The sequence below is a fragment of the Mus pahari genome, chromosome 9, assembly GCF_900095145.1.
Source record: "Mus pahari chromosome 9, PAHARI_EIJ_v1.1, whole genome shotgun sequence".
Classification (NCBI taxonomy): domain Eukaryota; kingdom Metazoa; phylum Chordata; class Mammalia; order Rodentia; family Muridae; genus Mus; species Mus pahari.
Window position 1 is genome coordinate 44,938,799 of NC_034598.1, and position 21,232 is coordinate 44,960,030.

General features: G+C 56.2%; 1 protein-coding gene across 10 annotated transcripts in view; it reads right to left on the bottom strand.

The window, feature by feature from the left end:
• Positions 1-1,318: 1,318 nt before the first annotated feature.
• The window catches only part of Tcf3 (transcription factor 3), a 24,199-nt gene continuing 4,285 nt past the window's right edge, over positions 1,319-21,232 (bottom strand). The window contains exons 3-19 of one of the 10 annotated variants that reach the window (XM_021204388.1): positions 19,212-19,284; positions 12,941-13,014; positions 12,696-12,774; positions 11,640-11,707; positions 11,080-11,212; positions 10,390-10,439; positions 9,168-9,270; positions 8,942-9,099; positions 8,718-8,856; positions 8,348-8,406; positions 8,178-8,256; positions 7,474-7,547; positions 6,826-6,981; positions 6,623-6,749; positions 4,697-4,829; positions 2,112-2,338; positions 1,319-1,980 (exon numbers count right to left, since the gene is read on the bottom strand). In XM_021204388.1, the coding sequence (XP_021060047.1) occupies positions 1,838-1,980; positions 2,112-2,338; positions 4,697-4,829; positions 6,623-6,749; positions 6,826-6,981; positions 7,474-7,547; positions 8,178-8,256; positions 8,348-8,406; positions 8,718-8,856; positions 8,942-9,099; positions 9,168-9,270; positions 10,390-10,439; positions 11,080-11,212; positions 11,640-11,707; positions 12,696-12,774; positions 12,941-13,014; positions 19,212-19,284 (1,875 nt within the window). In that variant the 3' untranslated portion in view covers positions 1,319-1,837. Of the gene's footprint in view, positions 1,981-2,111; positions 2,339-4,310; positions 4,547-4,696; positions 4,830-6,622; positions 6,750-6,825; positions 6,985-7,473; positions 7,548-8,177; positions 8,257-8,347; positions 8,407-8,717; positions 8,857-8,941; positions 9,100-9,167; positions 9,271-10,389; positions 10,443-11,079; positions 11,213-11,639; positions 11,708-12,695; positions 12,775-12,940; positions 13,015-19,211; positions 19,285-21,232 lie in introns of all 10 variants that reach the window. The other 9 variants (XM_021204383.1, XM_021204389.1, XM_021204385.1 and 6 more) reach the window with 9 other exon arrangements.

Genomic DNA, 21,232 nt, shown 5'->3' on the forward strand with positions numbered 1-21,232 from the left:
AGACTGTCAGAGGGTGGCCATATACCCCAGGGCGTCATGCATATACACTAGGTGACCCCAACTGAACTACAATCTGAGTCCATCTCCTTGGCCTTGCAGCTGGGCAGTAGTGTGCATAGAGAAGGCCTAAGGGACCTCCTGGGACATAGGGACTCACAGCCGCTTGGGCCCAGGACAGGTCAAGTCCCAAAAGCCTGGAAGTCTGGGTGATCCCGCACTCTCCTGCCTGTTCGCCACTGAAGCAGGGATAAGGCAGGGCAGTCTTGTAATCATTCCAACTGTTCATCCCATGGCTTCCAGAAGTGCCAGGTCCCCGAGCCAAAGTGGTAAATAGCTTATTTGCCACAACAAGGCGTTACCATGGTTCCGAACAAAATCTCCCTCACTGGAGATTTTTGAGGTGTTTCACGAAGAGTAGCTTGTGAGGACAGAGGTCAGCATGGAACGGGCATGAACAGGGTTGTGGTGGGTCCTGGTGGCCTCACAATTATCCTACCAAGAGACTAGGATGTCACTGGGATCTGAGACACGGGGATAATACTTGGGAAGGGACCCAGGGACCAGTGTACAGATGAGAATGTAGAAGGCAGCAATGGGAGCACAGGCTTGTGTGCTGAGCCTGATGACCCAGCTTTACAGCTGGGATCAACTCACCCAAGCCGCTGGGCACACCTGCGGGGAGTCTCATGCCAGGACCCCCCTAAACCTGCACCACTCCTTCCCGGTGGCAAACCACATAGGAGGGCATGGAAGGAGTATGCTTTTGCTTTTGCCTGCCTGCCCTCTCTCGCTGGCAGGTTCATCCGCCTTGCTGCCGAGGCTCTCCCTCGCTGGTGTCAGAAGCCTGCTCTTCAGGAGTCCAGTGCAGACCAAAGGCCAGCATCCCCTGGGAATCCTACAGGACTCCAGCACCGATCGGGACTGCTGGGACACTGAGCAACTACAGGATTCCTGGAGACAGTTGCTCAGTATCTGTTAAGAATACCCAGGTCACGGCCTGTAAGCCATTCTAATACCCTTACCCTTGAGCGCACACACATACACATCATTCTAGCAACTGTTTTAGAGGCCCCCTAATGCACGACACCCAAGTATTGAGGACCATGAGGACAGCCCACTTCACATGAGGGGCAGAGGGCATTGTTTAGCCAAGGAACACATGCAGGCCCTGGGAAGGCCATGTGCCATGGGAAGGGGAAGGGGCATGAGGCATCTAGATCTTGTGCCAGGCCTCAGGGTAGGGGTGACCCTTAGATCAACACTGGGTCTTTTGAATGCTGCTTTAATAACCTTGTAGACCATGAAATATGACGATAAATTCTAGAAACAGGAACAGACATGAGACTTTTATACAAAAATTTGTTGCTTACAAAACATATGGAAAAAAAGCTAAGGGGAAAAAAAAAGACACGGAAGGCCTCGTTCTTGCTAACTTTTGTCTACACTTAAAAAAAAAAATCTGAAAACTAATGTTCCTTTATTCTCCTTTTTAAAAAAACGAAAAATGCTTAGGCACGATGTGCTGGTGGCTCTGAAGTAGAAGCCAGTCCCAGGCCGCCCTGCCAGGGCACGGTCCGACTCTTCCGTCTTACATAGTTAAGGCATCTTTCTTTCCTTTCTGACAAGGGAGCAAGCTGCTTGTTTCCAGTTCTGGTTAACCGAGAGGCGGGAACTCTCTTCAGCTTGGTCACTGGGGCCACCCTCCCCAGGCCCTGAAGTGTCCCCAGAACCCTTCTCTGCCCACGCCTCGATGGAGACCTGTCTCATCCAGAACGGTCCTGGTGCACCCCGGGCAGAGATATGGTGGTCCCTGGTCCAACGAAGACGCTGTGACGGCTCACAGGTGCCCGGCTGGGTTGTGGGCCTCACCCAGGCCCGGGTGGGCGGCTGACAGGGCCAGCTGTGGGTCCCCGACCACGCCAGACACCTTCTCCTCCTCCCGCCGCTTCAAGCAAGCTGCTTTGGGGTTCAGGTTGCGTTCTGGGAGAGTGGGGAAGGAGAGAGCAGTGGGAGACGGTCCTCAGGTGGGGACAGAGAGGGGTGGGGCTGTGCGGTGGCCACCCTGGCCAGCAGTGGCAAAGGATGGAACAGACGGGGCGGGCGCAGCCTACCTCGCACCTGCTGCTCCAGGCCCAGGATGACCTGCACCGCCTGCTGCAGGATGAGCAGCTTGGTCTGCGCCTTATCCGACTTGAGGTGCAGCTGGCACATGCGGCCCAGCTCCCGGAAGGCCTCGTTAATGTCCCGCACGCGCACCCGCTCCCGAGCGTTATTGGCCATACGCCTCTCCCGGTCCCTCAGGTCCTTCTCCTCCAGGGACAGCACCTCATCTGTACTGCTGGGTCACAGCACCGAGCCTCCGTCAGCGGGGGCCGGGCCACTGCGTGCTATGTGTAATGTGTGAGGGTAGAAAGGGTGTCATGGGTGACTTGGTGGTGGTGGTGGTGTGGTGCTGTAATGGGTGTTGTGAGTGGCAGCCAATGTACACAACAGCTCTGCAGTGTGGACAACTGTGCCTTGTGCAGGTGACACACCCCTATGGGCATCTGCCTGTATGTGTGTCCTTAGACCATGTCTCCGGGAGGCCAGGTGGTCACTCTGGGAAGGACAAAGGCCTCACTGTCTCCCAGCATGTACAGAGGGAGGCAGAGCCTTAGAGGGCAGTGGGGCCTCAGTTATCCCTGTCCCTGCTGACTAGTTTCTTGCTGTCCCTGCTCATGGCTCAGGTAATAGATTCAGGGCTGTGCTGCCCTATAAGGCAGAAGCTAAAGCTTGGACCCTGAGCCAGAGCTCATGGACACAAACAGCACTCAGACCTGAGCCCTGCACCCCAGAGCCAGTCACCCTAGCTGGGCCAGGAGCATCGACTCCTAGGCCCAGGGACCTATGTCCTCCACTGTGATGGACACTCATGACAGTGGCTCCAAATGACCAAACTCAAGGGTAATACTGTCGCTACCTATGGTCACAGGCTGAGCCAGGCCCCTCCCCTGTGCTGAGCCTTCTGCTATCCAGCTGAGGCCCAGCACCACGCCCCTCGCTACTTCTGTCTCAGGCCACCCTTGAACCTATCAGATCCTTCTAGGCGGCGGCAGTGGCCCCAGACCTCAGGACAAGCGCACAGACCAAACTGCATGTGGGCACCGAAGGCTGTGTGCCCAGGGGGCCTTTTCCTTCCCTTTAGTCCCTGCATGGCCTTATGGGACAAAAGGCCCCCTAGGTCACGGTGCAGTCAGCCCTGTCCAAAGGGCGGCAGGTGCGAGGTGAGGGGCGGTGGTGGCAAGCAAAGCCAGGGGACAGCCAGGGTAAAGGGGACAGCATGAAACACAGACAGCAGATAGACGGGCTTGGGAGACACAGGGTGGGCTGTGCACTCAGCCACCATAGAGACCTTGGAGTCAAGGGGAGAGTGGGTGGCTGTGCAGATCACACCATGCTGCAGGAGAGAAAGGGTTAAAGGCAGGCAGGCAGGCAGGCAGGCCAGGGCGAGTGCAGGTTAAGGAAGCAGCGGGGTCCGGGCTGTTGTCCTCCCTCATCTGCCCTGGGACAGGTGGATTAACACCATCAGATGGGGAAACTGAGTCAGGGAGAAGCTACTGTGGGATAGGGAGCCTTCTAAGTTGAACAATGATGGTGGCTTAGACATCAGCTAGCACCTCTGGGCTCTGGGCTAGGGCTGGGCTGGCAAGAGCCTGGGGATGGGAAGAGTCGTGGTTGAAGTCCTCAGGCCAGTGAGGCCAGTGTGGCAGACTCCAGGCCTGTCAGAGGCAGGCCCAGGATCAGCAAGGTAGGAAGGAGGTCAGTCAGTCAGCACTGGGGCCAGTAGGTATGAAGGAGGTCAGGGGGGTAGTGGGGGAACGGGGACAGATGGGGAGGGGACAGTCGACCTAGAGAGTGAACAGAAGAAAAACAACCTGTGGGACAGTGCAGAGACAGTGTAGGTGTAAGGAACAGCTGGTGTGGAAGAAGGTAAATGTGATGTCAGGTAATGAGCATGGGGACAGTCACTGAGGATGGGGACAGTCAGAGTGGGGATAGTCACTGTGGATGGGGATAGTCACTGTGGATGGGGACAGTGTGGGTGGGGACAGCCAGTGTGGATGGGGACAGTCAGTGTGAGGCAGAACTGGTCATAGGGCCACAGTGTGGCAAACTGGGCAGGGACAGTCAGTTCAGAGAGCAGCGAGTGCAGGGAACCTCCTGTCTGCAGGAGGGGTGCAAGGACAGGTCAGTGAGGGACTGTTACTGCTCTGGCTTGGGCAGCAAGGAAGGAGCATCGCGGAGGCGCGGGGCGCGGGCCGCCCACTGACCTCGCACCTGCTGCTCCAGGCTGAGGATGACGGCCACGGCCTGGTGCAGGATGAGCAGTTTGGTCTGCGGCTTCTCGCTGCTGAGGTGCAGCTGGCACATGCGGCCGAGCTCCTTAAAGGCCTCATTGATGTCGCGGACCCGCAGGCGCTCTCGGGCATTATTGGCCACCCGGCGCTCCTTCTCCCGCTCCGCCTTCTGCTCTGGGGGGAGAAGGTCGTCCTCGTCCTCGTCTGGGCTATGGGGGAGGGGAGCCAGGGGCCAGAGGGAGACAGTGAGGTGATGTGGTGGCCTGCAGGGCCTCCCGGGGTCTGTGTGCACGTGTGATGTGTGTGTGTGTGTAACATGTGATGTGTGCGTGTATGGCCCAAGGGGTGGGGTTTGGCACCTGGTGCGTGTGCGTGGGACCTTCAGGTCCTTCTTGTCCTCCTCGGCGTCGGCCACTGATGCGATTTCCTCATCCTCTTTTTCCTCCCGCTTGATCTCACTGGCACCCGCTGTGGCGCCTGCCCTCCCGAGTCCTGAAACAAGCCAGGGATGAGGGGCCCTGTGCCAGGACGCAGCTCCAAACAAAGCAAGAGAGGCAGGCTGGATGGCTGCCCCCAACAGGGAGCTGGCTCCCTACTTCACTCACCCCCACTGAGGCTCCCTGCCTGACACTGAAGTCACACTGGACCCTTCACAGGACCAGCAACTGCAGACAGAAGAACCTACTCTGTTTGAAAATGGCAAACACACAAGTTTTAAAACTAGGGGAACAGCTGTCCACTGGTAGCGCACGCCTTTAATCCCAGCACTTGGGAGGCAGAGGCAGGTGAGTCTGTGGACTGGTACAAGAACACATCTGTCACCCCAGCACTGGGAGGCTGAGGTAAAGGTTGTGAGTTCAAGACCAGCCTGTGATACACAGTGAGGTTGTCTAAAAAAAATCTGAAAATCATAAACCTGGTTGTTGGCACACGCATCAACCCTGGACTTTGGAGGCCAAAGCTAGAGACCAGAAGTTCAAGGTCATTCCAAAGTCAGCCTGGGCTACCTGAGAAATTGTGTTAAACATCAATAACAAGAACTGCCTAGAAAATGTCCACAACAAACATTGAAATACAACAGGCACAACTCAGAGTGCGGACACAGCCTAGGGATTAAGAGCTGATGGAGACCTGCATAAGATCACACACAGTGGACACCATGTGGGACTGGGTCTTCCTCTGTGGACGTCATCTTTAGTCTCACCCATGCCCAATCCACAGACCCCCTAACACAGCTAGTGCTAGCCCTAGGCTCCCAGCCTCACCTGAGGGTGTGGAGGCGGGACATCCTGCCCTTCTCTCTGCTGGCAAAATGTTCCCCACAGGGCCACTGCATACTGGCCTGTCAGAGCTTCCTCCATCTCTTCCGCCCTCTCATTCTCCCTGCGAGGGCTCTGCTCTGCCCACAGGCCTTTGCACAGGCTGCCTCCTTGCTGGAGGCTCCTCTGAATCTCGGACTCCCTGTTCTATTCCTTTCCACACGTGCTGGGCCTGCACAGCTACATCCTGCTGGCCTAACATCCCCGCAACCGCTGCATCCCCTATGGGAACGCGCCTGTCCTGAGCCCTCATGTGAGGAGCAAGCGCTCTACTTTGCTGGGATCCGGGGTCCTGCCTTGTGCCTCAGAGTTCCCCAAACAAATCAGCACACGATAAATAAATAAATTACCCCAAGATTGTAGGCTGTAGTGAGGATCTGAACAGTCCATCTACCTAAAGGCTCTTGGTTGCAAGTGTGTGTGTGTGTGTGTGTGTGTGTGTGTGTGTGTGTGTGTGTGTACGCTCAGAGAGCAGGCAGAGACCAGGGAAAGATGTCAAGTGTCCTGTTCTTGTCACACTTATCCCGGAAACACAGAGATTTTCAGCAAAGCTGGCTGCCAGCTCCAAGAATCCTCCTGCCTCTGGGTTCTCAGTGCTGGGTTCCACACCCTGGCTGCCACGCTCTCCCTTTTAATGTGGACCATGAGGTATAAACTCAGGCCAGCACACTCATGTGAGAAGCACCAATCTTGGCTCCCAACATCAGCCTTCAGTTTTGAGGCAGGGGCTCCCGGGAACCTGGGGCTTGCCAAGTGCAGCATCCTGGCCTGTGAGCCAGCCTGTCCCTGCATGCCCAGCACGGATGCCCAGGCACACATCTGTGCATTTTACACAGGCTCTAGGGCATCCAGTTCAATCCGGTTCAGGTCCTCGTGCTTCAGCAGATCAAGTATGGATTAAGTCACTCTTCAGCCCTGAGGGACACTCATGTCCTCCCCCTCTCTGCAACAAGGACTGGGACTTACCACTATAGGAGTCGGGAGGCCTCTGTGAGAGGTCAGGGAGGGAGCTGGGCTGGCTGGGGAGGCTGGCATGGTTATGCAAAAGACCAGCCCCACTTGTGAGGCCCTCCTCAGGATGGCTTCCCCCAACCTACAGAGGAGAAGGACATATCAGGGTGGCTGGAGTCCCTAAATGTCACCATTCCCTGACCCAAGCCGATACTCACCAGGCCCGCATGCCGCCCGCCCAGTGACATGGGGCCTGTGAAGCCCGTGTTCAGTGCACCATGGCCAGGCAGAAGTCCGTGGAGATCGCTAGCGGTGCCAACAGCGTGGCTTCGAAGGACATGGATGGCCTCGTCCAAGCGGTCCTCCATCTTGCTCTGCTGTGAGAGGGCAGGGCAGGCACTGAGGGGCACGCACACACATGCGCACACGCATGTGCACATCTGCACCGTTATTCGCTTCACACAGGACATCCCACTGTGGCCTACTCAAACGTGTGATCCCCTTGCCTTGCTTCTGAAGGCACTTTTAACTCCTCCTAATCCCCCTGCCTCCACCTCCCAAGCACAGAGACGACAGACTGATGTCATCAGCCAGCGTCAAGTTTCTGCAGTGCTGGTGAGGGGACCCAGGGCTTGGCACACACCAGCAGGCACTCTGCCCACTGAGCCCCAGCCAGCGCAGCAGCAGGCCACTTGTCCCTGCCCCTCCTTAAAGCCTGTGCTTCCTGGGACTCAAGGCCTCCTCTGTCCGGAAGCCACCCCGAGACAGGGACTGAATGGACTTCTCTCCCAGGGAGGCTTCACGGAGCAACGGTGGTGGGACAGAATAGCGCCTGGTGCCCTGGACAGCAGGGAGGGGACACTCACCAGGCCATGGAGACCTGCATCGTAGCTGGGAGATAAGGCACTGGGCGCTCCTGCCCGGGGCCACTGTGATGTCCCTGGAGAAGGAAAGGCACGAGTGGGAAGACAGGCAGTGGGGACAGGAGGGGAGCTGACCCACAGGTAGATGCCCTCAGAGGCTTGGCTCAGCCCAAACACCAGACACTGCTCAACCTTCCAAGCGCCCTCTTTCCTGACTGAACACTCACTACCCCTGATCCTAGAGGAGCCATCCCTGGCACAAGGAGCCTGCACAGTAGGGGAGGCTTCAAGGGCAGTTTCTCTCCGTCCCTCCTTGCCTGGGCTCACTGCTCCAAACTTAAACAACAGGTAGCTCCAGAGAGGACCAGACAGGTCAAGCTGAGGACTGGTGTGGGACTTGCTCTGTAGACCAGGCTGGCCTCCGCTCAGAGAGATCCATCTGCCTGTGCCTCCGGAGGGCTAGGATCACAGTCCTGTGCCACCATGCCAGGCAGAGCAGGTTACTGTCACCCCTGACCTCCCAGGCCTAGAGGCCCCCAGCCCTGTTTTCCTTTGCTCGTCACCAATGACCCGCAACACCCGCCCTGGAGGAGCACGCCTGAGCTGAGCCCGCCTCCCTCAGAGGCCACCTCTCACTACCTGGCCAGCCCTTTAGACTGGGGACAGCCCCGAGGTAATGCATGAGCCCATGCCCATCACCCACACACCTGGCAGGCCCTGGGGTGAACCCACAGGCGTTGAGGGGCTGGGCGAGAAATTATTGCTGGAGTGATCCGGGGAGTAGATCTGCGGTGGTACAGACAGAAAGACGGGCAATCAGGGCCACGAGGAGGCTACTGGAAGTCCCCCCACTGCCACTGCCCAGGCCCCTGCTCACCGAGGCCAGCGCCTTCCCAAGAGCATCCCCTGAGCTGCTGGCTGTAGTCCCTCGGGTGCCTGTGGGGGAGAGGAAAGCCCTAATGCTGTGTGCCACCATTACTGTGCCCCACCTCCCTATCCACTCAAGACACCTGTATCCCGGTGTTGCCTAACACTGACATCTGCCTCCCAGGTGAACAAGAATTCCTTTCTGCCTCAGTTTACCCCAAAAATGAAGTGGAAAACCTTGTACCAAGGTCAAGCTGGCTCAGACACTGACCACGCCCTCTGGCTCCAGGGCTCAGCAGCTGACCCTTTCCATGGAGCGCTGATGCCTGCCTGCCCCATGGGTCCCTGCCAGGCCCAGCAGACCCCAGGTGTAGGCTAACCTAGGAGGCTTTCAGCTGCGGCCCCGCTCACGGGGGGCGTGTGGCCGGAAGTCCCACTGTAAGTGCCAGGGGCAGCCGGAAAGCTGGATACAGCTGGGAGCGAGCCATTGACCTCAGCAGATCCATGCAGCTGGTAGCCCTGAGGGGAAGATCAGTCGGCAAAGGGCAGGTCAGGTGGAGGGGCGTGCAGGACAAGGGCCTGGGTCCCCAACCATGGCACCTACCATGCGATCCTGCTGCTGGAGGCCCCCAAAGGTACCACTGCCCACGGAGCTGCTGCCCGGTGCGAGGGGCAGAGGGGACGAGCCGTCACCTAGCATGGGCCCAAAGCCCACCTGGCTAGGCGTACTCCAGAGCTCAGCTGAGGGGTGCAGGCTGCCATCTGTGTAGAGGGGGGTTGTGAGACAAGAGACCCTGGCCCCGCAGAGTCCCCCAGGGAGCCCCACGCACCTGCCACGTAGAAGGGGGAGGGGTAAGCGCTGCTGGGGGTCTTGGCGGAGGGGTAGGCTGCAGCATCCCTGCTGTAGCTGTCACCTGAGCTGGGTGGATACACCTGCAGCAGGAGGAGACAGTCAGGCCAATGGCGGGGGGACAGGCGGCTCCATGTCCAGGCCCTGGAGGTACTGGAGACCTAACGTCCGTCCCGTCACTACCTCTGAGATGCTGCTTCTGCCTCTCCGGAACCCCGTGGCCTACCTCAAGTAGCAAACTCCTAGTAAGTCCTCAAAGCCCCACCTCCAGTGTTCAGCTCTACTGGTCCTTGTTTAGCATTTAGCAGTGCGGGGGGGGACCTCCCTGTCCTGTGGCAACAGGACCCTGGGCCACAGAGTCAGAATCCCAGCATGGTCCTGGTGCCCCCCACAGCAGAGAAGGCACAGAGGGCACCACAGCACTGACCCTGACCAGCTAGCACTGGCTGGAACTCTGACAGCTTGAAGTAACAGAGCGGGGATCTGCCACCAATGTCTCAATGACTCAGGAGGGGATCGGCTGCTCATGTCTGCTTTGGCAGAGGAACAGACAGCAAGTCTGAGCTAGCTGCAGAGCTAACTTCACTGAGCTTAAGTGGGTTCTACTGGGTAGTCTGACCTCAGCTTTGCCTCCCATACCATATGTGTACTTCTGGACAGACCCACCCCCATGGCTCACCCTAGTCCTGGTGTCAAAGGAAAACGGGCCACAGAAGGAGCAGGCAAACTTTTATATGTGAGGTGACACTTTGGCTCTCCTGCCTTTACCTCCCAAGTGCTGGGGGAGGCATCCAGGGTGGAGAATCCAGCATACTGCCTTTCTTAACGTGATTAAATCACAGGCACATGGCGCCACAAACCACTGAAGGCCAGCAACCATCTGCTGGGGTTGGCAACTTGCCAACTGCCAAGCCAATGGGTGGAGACACTTACAGCCTTGGCAGGTGGGTGTGGCTTAGGAATAGGCAAGACCTGGCTACCCCAGCCCAGGAGGCCCCAGGCAACCCCCGCTTAGAGGAAAGGAGGGAGGGAGGTGGGACCTGAGAAAGGGCTTCCCTGGGGAACAGAGGGAGAGCACACACATTTGGCTGCAGCAGCCCTCAGAGCTCAAAGCCTGCTCACCTTCAGGATGTGGCCACAGCCTCTGGCTGGGAAAGCCAGGAAGCCATGGCAGCGAAAGGCTCTAGGACTGTCCCACTCACCGAGGACGGGAGACCAGGCGGAACCTTCCGGACCTTCTTGGGCTGCGTATCTGCTGGAAGCAAGAGCGGAGAGGAAGGTCTGGCCACTGCCATCTCCACATGCCCTCATGTGGCCCCCGTACCATGCTGTGGTCACACCCCTGACACCTAAGGGGCCTCGTTAATGCAGCCACTAAAAACCTGTTTTCTGCCAGCACAGAGGAGACAGAGGCAGGCGATACCTGTGAGTTCCAAGTCAACCTGGTCTACAAAGAGTTCCAGGACAGCCATGGCTATATAGAGAGGTCCTGTCTCAAAATCAAAAAGATCTAAAAAATCCACGGTCCCACCCACTGGGACATCAAAGATGCAAGAAAACATCTTAGAGTGGGGAAGGGTTGGGGGAGGGGCTGCACAGAACTTGGAGTGGGGGCAAGACAGCCTGGCTGTCCCAGGCCAGTGCACCCCATAACTCTGGTCAGCAACCCTGGGGCCAGCAGATCCGGCTACCAAATGGGTGGCCCTAACTTTAGTATGATCCCAGCTCATGCTGCCCTAGGGGAGAGCACTCCAGTGGCCACTGAGGCTTAGTGGCACCCACTTTGGCCTGGCTACAGGCCTTTCTCCTGTTCATGGCTGGTGCCCAGCCCAGGCATCAGTCTCTACCACAACTGCCCCTCCAGCATCTCCATGTCCCCAGCCCTCACTCACCCAGGCCACCATCTGCAGCTCTCCGGCGAGGGTTGCTGGGGAATGAGGGGTAATACTGGGAGCTGCTCTTGATGCCCGATGGGGACAGTGGCCCGGGACTGTTGAGGCTCAGCTCACCTGGCAGGAAGCCAGCCTGAGAAACGGGGACACCAGGAAGCTGAGGCTCATGGTCATGGTCATACCGTACCGATCCCTGCATGGAGACCCTACAGTGCCAGCTTTAGTTATCACTGGCACCAAGCCAGGCGGGGCCCACAAGCCTCACTGGTGTGCACAACCCTCAAGACACACCCTCTCTTCAACCATCATGCTCCACTTCACAGCCACAATCACACAAGGGGAGAGTCCACCCTGGGGCCTTGTCTGCAGGATACCCTGTAACAGCCGGGTCAGGGCTTTGAGACCCATATCCCACACTGCCCGTCTCTGCTCCTCAAGTGGTTTGAAGCCTCCTTGGGGACTTGAGAGGTGACATGAACGTGACCGTCCTTGGTGCACAGCGTGGGCCCTTACAGTCACTGTGGAAGTCAGGCTAGCTCTGCCCTTCTGCCTCAGTTTACCTGACTCAAGGTACCAACACTGGTGTCTCTCCCAAAGGTGGCATAGGCATTCCGCTCACTGCCCTTGCCTGCAAGGAACAGAAAAAAAGTCACAAGAGAGCCCAGGAACGTCCCTCAGACGGTGGGGGTCCCACATGGGGATCCTCTGGCAGAGCCCTGCCTGTGAAGTCTTGGCTGCCCAGTGCCCCCTGGATACAGGAAAGGGAACACAGGTTTTCCCTAGCAACAGTGGGACCAACTGACCAGCAAGAGTTCCTGTTACTCTTCTCGGTTAAGGTTTATTATTTCATGTGTATGAGCATTTTGCCCGCATTATATATGTATATACACCATGTGTGTGCCTAAGAGGGCATCCTATGTATCCCCTGGGCTTGGAGTTATGGGTGTTGTCAGCCACCATGTGGGTTGGGTACCTGGTGTGAACCTGGATCCTCTGCAAGAGCAGCAAGCGCTCTCAACCCGAGCCAACCTCCAGCCCTAATTTGTTTTGAGGCAGGGTTTCATGGAACCCAGGCTAGCCTTGAACTTGCCACAAGTGCCTGGATGCTGAAGGCTGTTGACCCTGACAGACCTCAGTGCTGTCACAGGGTCCACCCTGGGGATCGGGGAGGCGGGCAGAGACAAGCTGGGACGGACACAGCTGGACTCTATGGGAACTGCGTGAGGGCCCCGCCACCCTTTCAGGCAGGACACTCGAGAGAGAGGCGGGAAAAGGAAGCCCAAAAGAGAACATGTAGCCCACAACTGCAGAGGCCACGTTAGGCCATGGTGGAAGGAGCCAGGGTCAGCGCTATCCGTTTCCGGACTTGGAGCAGAAGCAATTTTCTTAAGTTATAAAGACTGCCTTCGTGCCTTTCAGGCCTCCTGACCTACTGCCTGGTGACTGTCCCCGCAGTGCCCAGGGACACAGACAAGGCTAACGAGCACCTATTATGACAAACAGCATCTGACTCCTTGCCTGCTGATCCCAGCCTGGGCTACTGACATGATGGCTGGTGCTCCCCATCCCGCTGTGCCGTGTCCCTCATGGGATTAGCACAGGGGGGCCGCACTCACCTCCAAGCCCAGCTCCTAGGAATGTGGAAGGCGGCAGGCTGCTGTGGGAGTCACTGAAGTGGGCACCTTCGCTGTATGTCTGGGGGAGACAGCCAGGGTGAGAGGTGCAGGTACCACGCACTCGTGTGCTCCAGGCTAAGCCCTATAAGCACCTCACTGTGGTTGGGCACAACTGTCAGAGGGTGCTGTGCGCTGTCTCCAAAACTCCTGCCCAGGGAAGGAGACCCAGGGCCCAGGCACCTTACCCGGCTAGGGTCAAAGGAAGAACTGTTCTGGTCACTGTTGCCCCAGGAGCCTGAGCTGGGTCGGTCCTCCAGTCCTGAAGGAGGCAGAGAGAAGTCAGTCTAGTTCAGTCTTATTCCTCCTTCACCCAGATATGCCTAAGAGCAATATGGTCAGACTCCTCCATCCTACATAGCCTAGGATTCCGTCCCCGTGAAGGCTGCTGTAGCTCCGGAATGTGACCACCAGCTATCCCCTCGAAGACTCCTACTCACCCGTCAAAACCTCAGCTACTGTCCCCACTACTGTCCCATGGCCCAGCCTCTTGCTCGACCCTATGTCTGATCATGCAAGGCTGAGCATGTGAGTCAGAAATGGTCAACAACGGTTCCTAGGGCCTCAAGGACTTCAGGAGCAGTGACTCCTTGGTACAGGGCCCTGACGAGGCTGACCAGCTCAGCGGGCAGGTAAGCAAGGCGGAGACTGTCAGATGTGGAGGAGGCACAGCTGGCTCAGGCTCCTGAAGCCTCAGAGGAAGGTAGAGAGTTAACCAGCCTGGAGACCAGAGGACCTTGTCCTGAGGGGTGGGGTAAGGCAGGGCTGGGCCCTTATCTCCCCCAACACTCCTCACAAGCTGCTAACGGCCTACACCTCTAGAATCCTCTTCTCCACCTGCAGTGAATTTGCTTCTTCTGGGCCCTATCCCCATGCACAGGGGCCACAGGGGCCAAACTTTCTATTCCTCCCTGATAGCCTGGCTGTATGGCTCTGCTGTGTGCCTTGGTTTCCATTTGTGAAACTGGACGGGGGAGTCCATGTCCCCATCCCAGACTCCAGGGGCTCCCGCACTCACCCTCACACCCTACAGCCCGGGACCCTGCGTCCCCAGAGACTCGAGTGTGAACCTTTGTGCTCATCATCCCCCTCCTCGGAGAACAACGCGCTCAATTGTAATCTAATTTGCATAATTGTGCATATTAATCTCCCAATCTCATGAATATTCACCCCAATTATACCTTCCTGTTTCCTGATAGTTCCACTGTGTTAGCAGTGGGGAGGCTGGGATACAGCCATGGGGCTTCCAGGAACCGCTCCAGTATTAGGTGCAGTCTGTAGGTGTCTATACCCGCAAAATTTTAGCTTTCCACTAGGACTTATGATGAGGCTCAGGAGGGTAGGGTGCCAGCATCCACACTGGTTGCAAACCCCAGGAGCACTCAGGGCACTTTAGAAGCCCAGACCCAAAATGGTCTGCCCATGTGACCCCTGCACTCGGCACACACAGCCCCACTCCTCCAGAGCCTGATAATATTGAGGATTCCACAAGACCCCAAGCCTCTCTAGCACAAACCCTGTCTTTTTCCATTCTATAAATAACAAAACTCAGGAGACCCCTCCCCCACCCCATTAATACAGTTATTAAAATCGCCCCACTGATAAATTATGCATCTTAATAACCCCAACATGAATATTCATAGCTGTTTCACTGCGTACTAATTAAAACGTTCTAACAGAAGACGTTGATGTCAGGCTCCCTTGCGCTCTTTCTCTCTTAATCTTTTCCTGTCCCTCAAGGTGAGGCACTAAGTTGGGAAGAAGCAGGCACCTCCTTGGAAAGAGGCACAGGGTCCACTCCTAGCCAGAGCTTGGTCAATCAAGCCCAGCCCGGGTCAGGGGAGGACCACAGGCTTGGAGTTCTATTCTCCTGATGGGATTGTTGGCTCTTTGGCCATGACTTGTTTTTATGAATAAAGTTTTACTGGCACACAGTTCTGCTCACGTGTGATATATCTACAGCTATATTCAGAACAGGGATACTCTTTTATTATTATTATTATTATTATTGTTATTGTTGTTGTTGTTGTTGTTGTTATTTTAATGGTTTTTCAAGACAGGGTTTCCCTGTGTAGCTCTGGCTGTCCTGGAACTCACTCTGTAGACCAGGCTGGCCTCGAACTCAGAAATCCACCTGCCTCTGCCTCCCAAGTGCTGGGCTTAAAGGCGTGTGCCACCACCGCCCAGCGACAGGGCTACTCTTACTACCTGTTTATATACATTTATATATGGCCCACCATGGAGAGAACCAGCTGCCCTGGCGTGGAAGACACTGTCTCTCCGACATCAGCTCACAGCACCAGCTCTGCTTGAGCCTTCTAACCAGCCACCCACCTGAAAGCACTCCCCTGACTCCACAGCCCCCACCAGGCACTGTGTCAGCCACTGTTACAAGTCCAGCAGACAATGTCAAGCCTGACAAAGCCCTCAAACAACACCTGCCGTCTGTCCCACAAGCTCCTCCAAGGACTACTGAGGTCAAAAGCAAGTTTGGGACCAGCCTCGTCTTTACAACACATCTCAAAAACCCAAAACGAACCAAGCAAAAAGTTGACCCATGCTGCAGCAGAGAACAGCATATCCAGGATTCTACCAGTGAGCTGAAACCCCAGATCCCACTGGGGGATTCTGGGCGGTGCCACCCTGACCACACTCTAGGCACTCCAGTAGGGAGATTCTAGGCAGAGGCTCCACCCCTGACCACGCCCCAAGCCCTCCCTGGGGATCCTGGGTGAGGCCCCATCTCTGAGCTGTGCAAGCATCAGTTCTCACCTCACAGTGAAATCTAGGGCTGAGGGCAGGACTAGCTTGTTTGAGGCCCCGGGCTCCATCCTAACACCCATCAAACCAAAGACTATCAAACATTTGGATTTTAAGTCCGGGAAAGAAAGATAAGAACTTTAAGAAGAGGAATCAAGATTAAAGTAGATAGGAGTCGATGTTTGCCATCGATTCTCCAAGGCACAGACTCCACAGCACAAAATCAATACGGCAGACGCAGGAGATGGAACAAGGACAAAGAGACAGAGGCAGAGGCAACTTTACTGGCAGCCGGGGAATAGTCACACCTGATGGGAACAGATGGCCCTGCTTTTGTTTTGAGGCACAGGGCTCCCCTAGCCCAGGCTGGCCTCCTCCTGAGTGCTGAGATGACCAGCTCACAACCCACACTGGGCTTGAGTGGGTTTTTTCCTTCTCCTAAATAATGCAGTGGTCAAGTGGAGGGAACAGATGAAGCCTTTGAGTAGGGTTGGGTGGCCAGACAGGTCAGGGGATGCTAACAACTGAGGGGATATGTGATAGAGTCAAGTGTGGGCACGGGGAAGGGCTCAGTTGGGAAATGTCCGCTGGCACAAGCATGAGGACCTGAGTTCGATTCTCAGAACCTGCCTAAAAAGCCAGTCACAGTGCTACATAAACTTGGGGTCCCAACCCCGAGAAGGTGGGCAAGGGAGGCTCCCCGGGGCCCACTAGCAGGCCAGTTTAGCTGGATAGGTGAGTGCCAGATGGAAAGACAGACTTCAATCCAAACCCTGCAGCGCAGAGTGGTTACAGAAGACACCACTGTCAACTTATGGTGTGCACAGACAGACGCAAGCACACACGCACACACACTCACACAAGCACACTCACACACACACACATACTCAAACACACACACTCACACACACAGACACATCCAGATACACAGACACCTGCACATTGACACCCACACACACACCCACACACCCAGATATACACAGACAGATGCTAGCACACTGACACAGATGCACACACAGAGCAACATGATAGTCACAGAAAGAAGAGTCACCAAGAACACCAGGTCGCAGAGGCACAAGAACAGCAGAGGTCAGACTCTGCAACCCGGGGTCATCTGGGAGGAGAAATCTCCACCGAGAAGACGCCGCCGCCGTAGGGTTGGCCTGTGGGGCACTTCGTGAACTGTGATCAACAGGGAAGGCCCAGCTCCTGGCAGCCGCGCCAGGCAGGTGGTCCTGGGCGCCTTAGGAAACCAGGCTGAGCAGCTATGGGGAGCCACAGGAAGACAGGAAGCAGCAGAGCACCCCACCACAGCCCCTGCTCCAGCATGGACTCTCTCCGCCCCAAGCTACTCTTGCTCCCAGGGTTACTGCAGCAACAGAAACCATACGAGGACACTCTAAGAAGACTCACTGTGACGCCTGTCAGCCATGTGGTTTTTGATTCAGTCCCCAGTGGCCAAATAAAGCAAACTAATATAAAATAAACCCCCTTGGGCCAGACATTTGACTCAGAGGCCCCAGGATCAGTTCCCAGCACCCACAGGCAGATGCAGGGGATCTGATGCCCTCTTCTGGCCACTGTCGTTACTAGACACACACATGAGACACAGATATACATGCAGGAAAAACACGCAATGCATAAAGTAAAAGACACCCCCCAATACAGCTTCTTAGAGAAGGAAGCCCTCAGAGGCATTTCTTCGCTGTATGAACCTTCCCCAAGTTCTTCTGCTGTCTGACTCAGCATGCCCTGCTCTTCCACTTTTTACTCCAGAGATGAAAATGCTAGTGAAGCCTTCCTATGTAAAGCGTGAGTACAAACCAACAAGGGTTGTGTGGGGTGGGGTATGGGCAGCCCTACTCCGTGAGAAGGAACCCTAAGTTTCAGCTTCCTGGTGGAGTAACCACTTCATCCATGCCCTGCATCTGTGAGAAACGGGGACTCCAAGACTCCGATCCCAGATCATCCTGTAATATGGAGCTAGAAATTCTTCTTAAGATGTACTTTTCTAGCCAGGCAGTGGTAGCGCACACCTTTAATCCCAGCACTGAGGAGGCAGGTGGATCTCTGTGAGTTGCAGACCAGCCTGGCCTACAGAGTGAATTCCAGGACAGCCAGGGCTACACAGTTCCTAGAGCTGGCAGCCGGACAGGTCTCCGGGGAGCCTTCCTGAGGCCCCTGTCTCACAAGACAGTCCCACCTCAGGGGCGGCAGGAGATGGGGGTGGGGTCAAGGATGTTAGAGAGAGTAGAATCAGAGCCCCTTGACCCTTCCTGCAAAATGACCTGTGTCACACAACTCCTTTGTAAGGAACGACTACAGGTGGACAGGCGTTGTGAGGCGGGGCTGTCTACAGCGTGTCGATGGACGCATGGGGTGTCACATGGGAGCTGGCACTTGGGTCCTTTATGAGTTTCCATGCCTTTCAGGAGACTCAGGAGTGATTCAAAATTAAATGTTTTCAAGAAAAAATGCTGACCAAATGCAGGAGGGCTGAAGCTGTGGCGCCAGCTCACTGAGCATGACAGGCCCATGGTTGAGCACCAAGTCTGCCTTCCTTGGTCCTATGTGGGATTGCCCCAGAGTGGGTGGCTCCAGCCCTGCCTGTGCCAACAGGGCTGGGGAGACCCACTCTGCACACCCTCCTGTGTGCCTTCATCATCAAGAATGGGGTGAATATGCTTTCTGCAACCCAGGTAGAAGTGATGTCCCCTCCAAGGTGACATAGCTCTAGATGTGCCACCTACTGAACTAAACTGACCGTGACGGCCAATCAACATGGTCCCTGTGACAGGTCACACAACCCCAAGGCAAAAGGGCCACCTGCTAGGCTTCTCTGGACCACACACGAGCCTGGTACCCGAGGGTCCAAGGTGCGGATGAGGGCGGTCTGGAAGGCTGGACAGACTGGACAGACTGGACAGAAGCCAGTGGGTGTTCTGCTGGGCCAGGCTTGCAGGAAGAGGTCTGTCAGGCTGTGCCATCCCCAGGCCACCTCCATGTTCCCACACAGGTGTTGATGATGACGAAGGGTAAAGGGTAAAGGGACTTACTGGAAGACAGTCACTATGAACAGGGCGGCCCTCTCCACCTGCCTCACAGTAGCTATCAACTTGACCTTACCCACTGGTGCGGCAGGAAGCCTGGGCATTACGGATTGGGGGATGCTTCCGGGGTGGCGGAAGCCTCGGGGGATTTCCAGGCCTCCGGCAGTGCCCAGATGGCCCTCCATCCACTTCCTCAGGCCAAGGGGAAGACAAGCACAGCAGTGACTGATGGCCCTGCTTTCGGGGAGGGTAAGCAAGAACGACCGACCCACACTGGCCTTCCAAGTCTGCCCTCCCCACAGAAGCCTTGCCGAGTAAGGAACCAGCTGGTCTGCCGCACGGTCGTCACCTCCTATCCATGCAGGCTGCTCTCTCAAGATCTGACATACTCTGGCTCCTAGGCAATCCTAACCCCATGGTCCCGGGCCAGCCAGACTGACAGTGGTTATACTACATGCCTAATACTTGTTCAACACCCAATCACTGGGGGAGGCCAGGCTGCAGCCTGGGCCTCATAGTTGGGACAGACAAAGCGTGGAGGCCTGGGTTCCAATTCGCCCAGCCCAATGGGTCCAGTGGGGCTCAGTCTCCACAGGGACACCCAGCAGACAGATCTCAGTCACAGTCCCTAAGTGCCCCTCAGTCCTACCTGAGCCTGCAAACTGGGTTCCCGCGAGGGAGGCGGGCCGGCTCTTCCCATTGGCCACAGGTAGTGGGAACATCTGTGGGGACAGATAAAAGTCAGGTGATTGGAGGCTAGAGCTGTGAGCAGTGGGGGTGTCTGGCGGAGGCCCAAAGACTAGGTTTCCTGGAGTTAGACCGGAGCAGAGCTGTGGGCAGGGATGGGGTACCCCAGCTGGAGGACAAGCCTAGAGAGAGAACTCACTCAGTAGAGGACATGGCTTCCAATTGGTTTTTGTGCTTGTACAAGCCTTGAGTGTCACTTGTTTTGTTTTTCCTTGCTTTTTGAGACAGGGTTTCTCTGTGTAGCCCTGGATGTCCTGGAACTCACTTTGTAGACCAGGCTGGCCTCGAACTCAGAAATCCGCCTGCCTCTGCCTCCCGAGTGCTGGGATTAAAGGCGTGCGCCACCATGCCCGACACTTGTTTTTGAGACAGGGTCTCACCTTGGCTGACCTGGAAACTGCTACGAAGCCTAGGCTGGCCTCAAACTCACAGGGACCCACCTGCTTCTGCCTCCTGAGTGCTGCGGTTACAAGTGTGTGGCCATTTTGTTTCTTCAGACACCATCTCTCAGTGGCCTGGAGCTTGCCAAATAAGCTAGACTGGCTGGCCGGAGTGCCCAGGCGATCTCTGGTGCCCTCCACCCCAGTGCTGGGTTACAGATAGTGCCTCTGTGTCCCACCGGCTGCTGGGCTTGAACTCAGACCCCAACATTCCACCCACTGAGCCATCTCCCCTGCCCTGATTTTGTCTGAGATGGGCACAGTCCAGGTTTACCTTGAATTTCTGATCCTCCTGCCTCAGCCTCACAGAGGTACCCCAATGCCACAGTACCTGGAGGTGACATGTTCTCTCCCATCCCAGCTGGACTACAAAAAAATGCTTGCTCAACAGGTGGTCTGTGAGAAGTCCACTCCTCAACCAGCAACCTATAGATTCTGACATCCCTAGACACCATGCAGGGCCCCATTTGTCTAACTGAGTGGCTCACTTAAAGCCACCATGGGAGGACAGTAAGACCCTGTGCATGTCACTCAGGACGCACACTGCCAGGAGGTGTGGCTACCTGTAGTAAGGGGAAAGTGAGGTTGACACCCCAGCACTTGGGAACTGGAGACAGAGTAAGGTCATCGTTGGATACGTACATAGGTGGTTAGCGGTCACATGAGACTCTGTGTCAAACAAACAAAGGGAGGAGACTGAGGCACTAGGTGGCAGAGCTAGGTGTGCGAGGGTCCTGCAGGGAGCCTCCTGCTCACAGGACCTTGACCTCACCTTGCCGAGTCTTTCACAGCGCTAAGTCTCTGCATGTTAAAACGCTTAGAGGCACAGACAGACAAACCACACACACCAACCAACTCCCAACCACCGAGGGCCAGATTTCACCTGTGTGTGGAGCCTAAGCGACTGAAGGTCCCGGAAGGCCCCACGCTGCTCGCACTGTCCCCTAAGTCATCCCCCAGACAACTAAGCAGTGATAGTGTGGGTGTGGGGCCGCCATCCCAACCTCTCATTCAGGAGGAGGAGCAAGTGGCGGAAGTGCGCTCAGTCTGGGGCCAGCATGGGGTCGCAGAGGGAGATCTGTCTCAAATGCTAAGGTGGGGACCAGAGAGCCGCTCTGAGGGTAACACATGCTTCCAGAGGACCGGGATGAAGTTCCCAGCAACCACATGACTGCTCACAACTATCTGAAACTTGAGCTGCAGGGCGGCTAATGCCCTCTTCTGACCCTTCAGGGTAACCTGCATAAACACGGTACACAGGTGCTTTCCCTCAAGTGCACGCTCTCACTCACTCACTCGCACACACTTACGCACGCACGCACGCACGCACACTTAAATAACTGAAAGAAAAAGAACAAATTTGGGCTGGTGAGATGGCTCAGCAGGTAAGAGCACCCGACTGCTCTTCCAAAGGTCCAGAGTTCAAATCCCAGCAACCACATGGTGGCTCACAACCATCCTTAAGATCTGACACCCTCAGCCG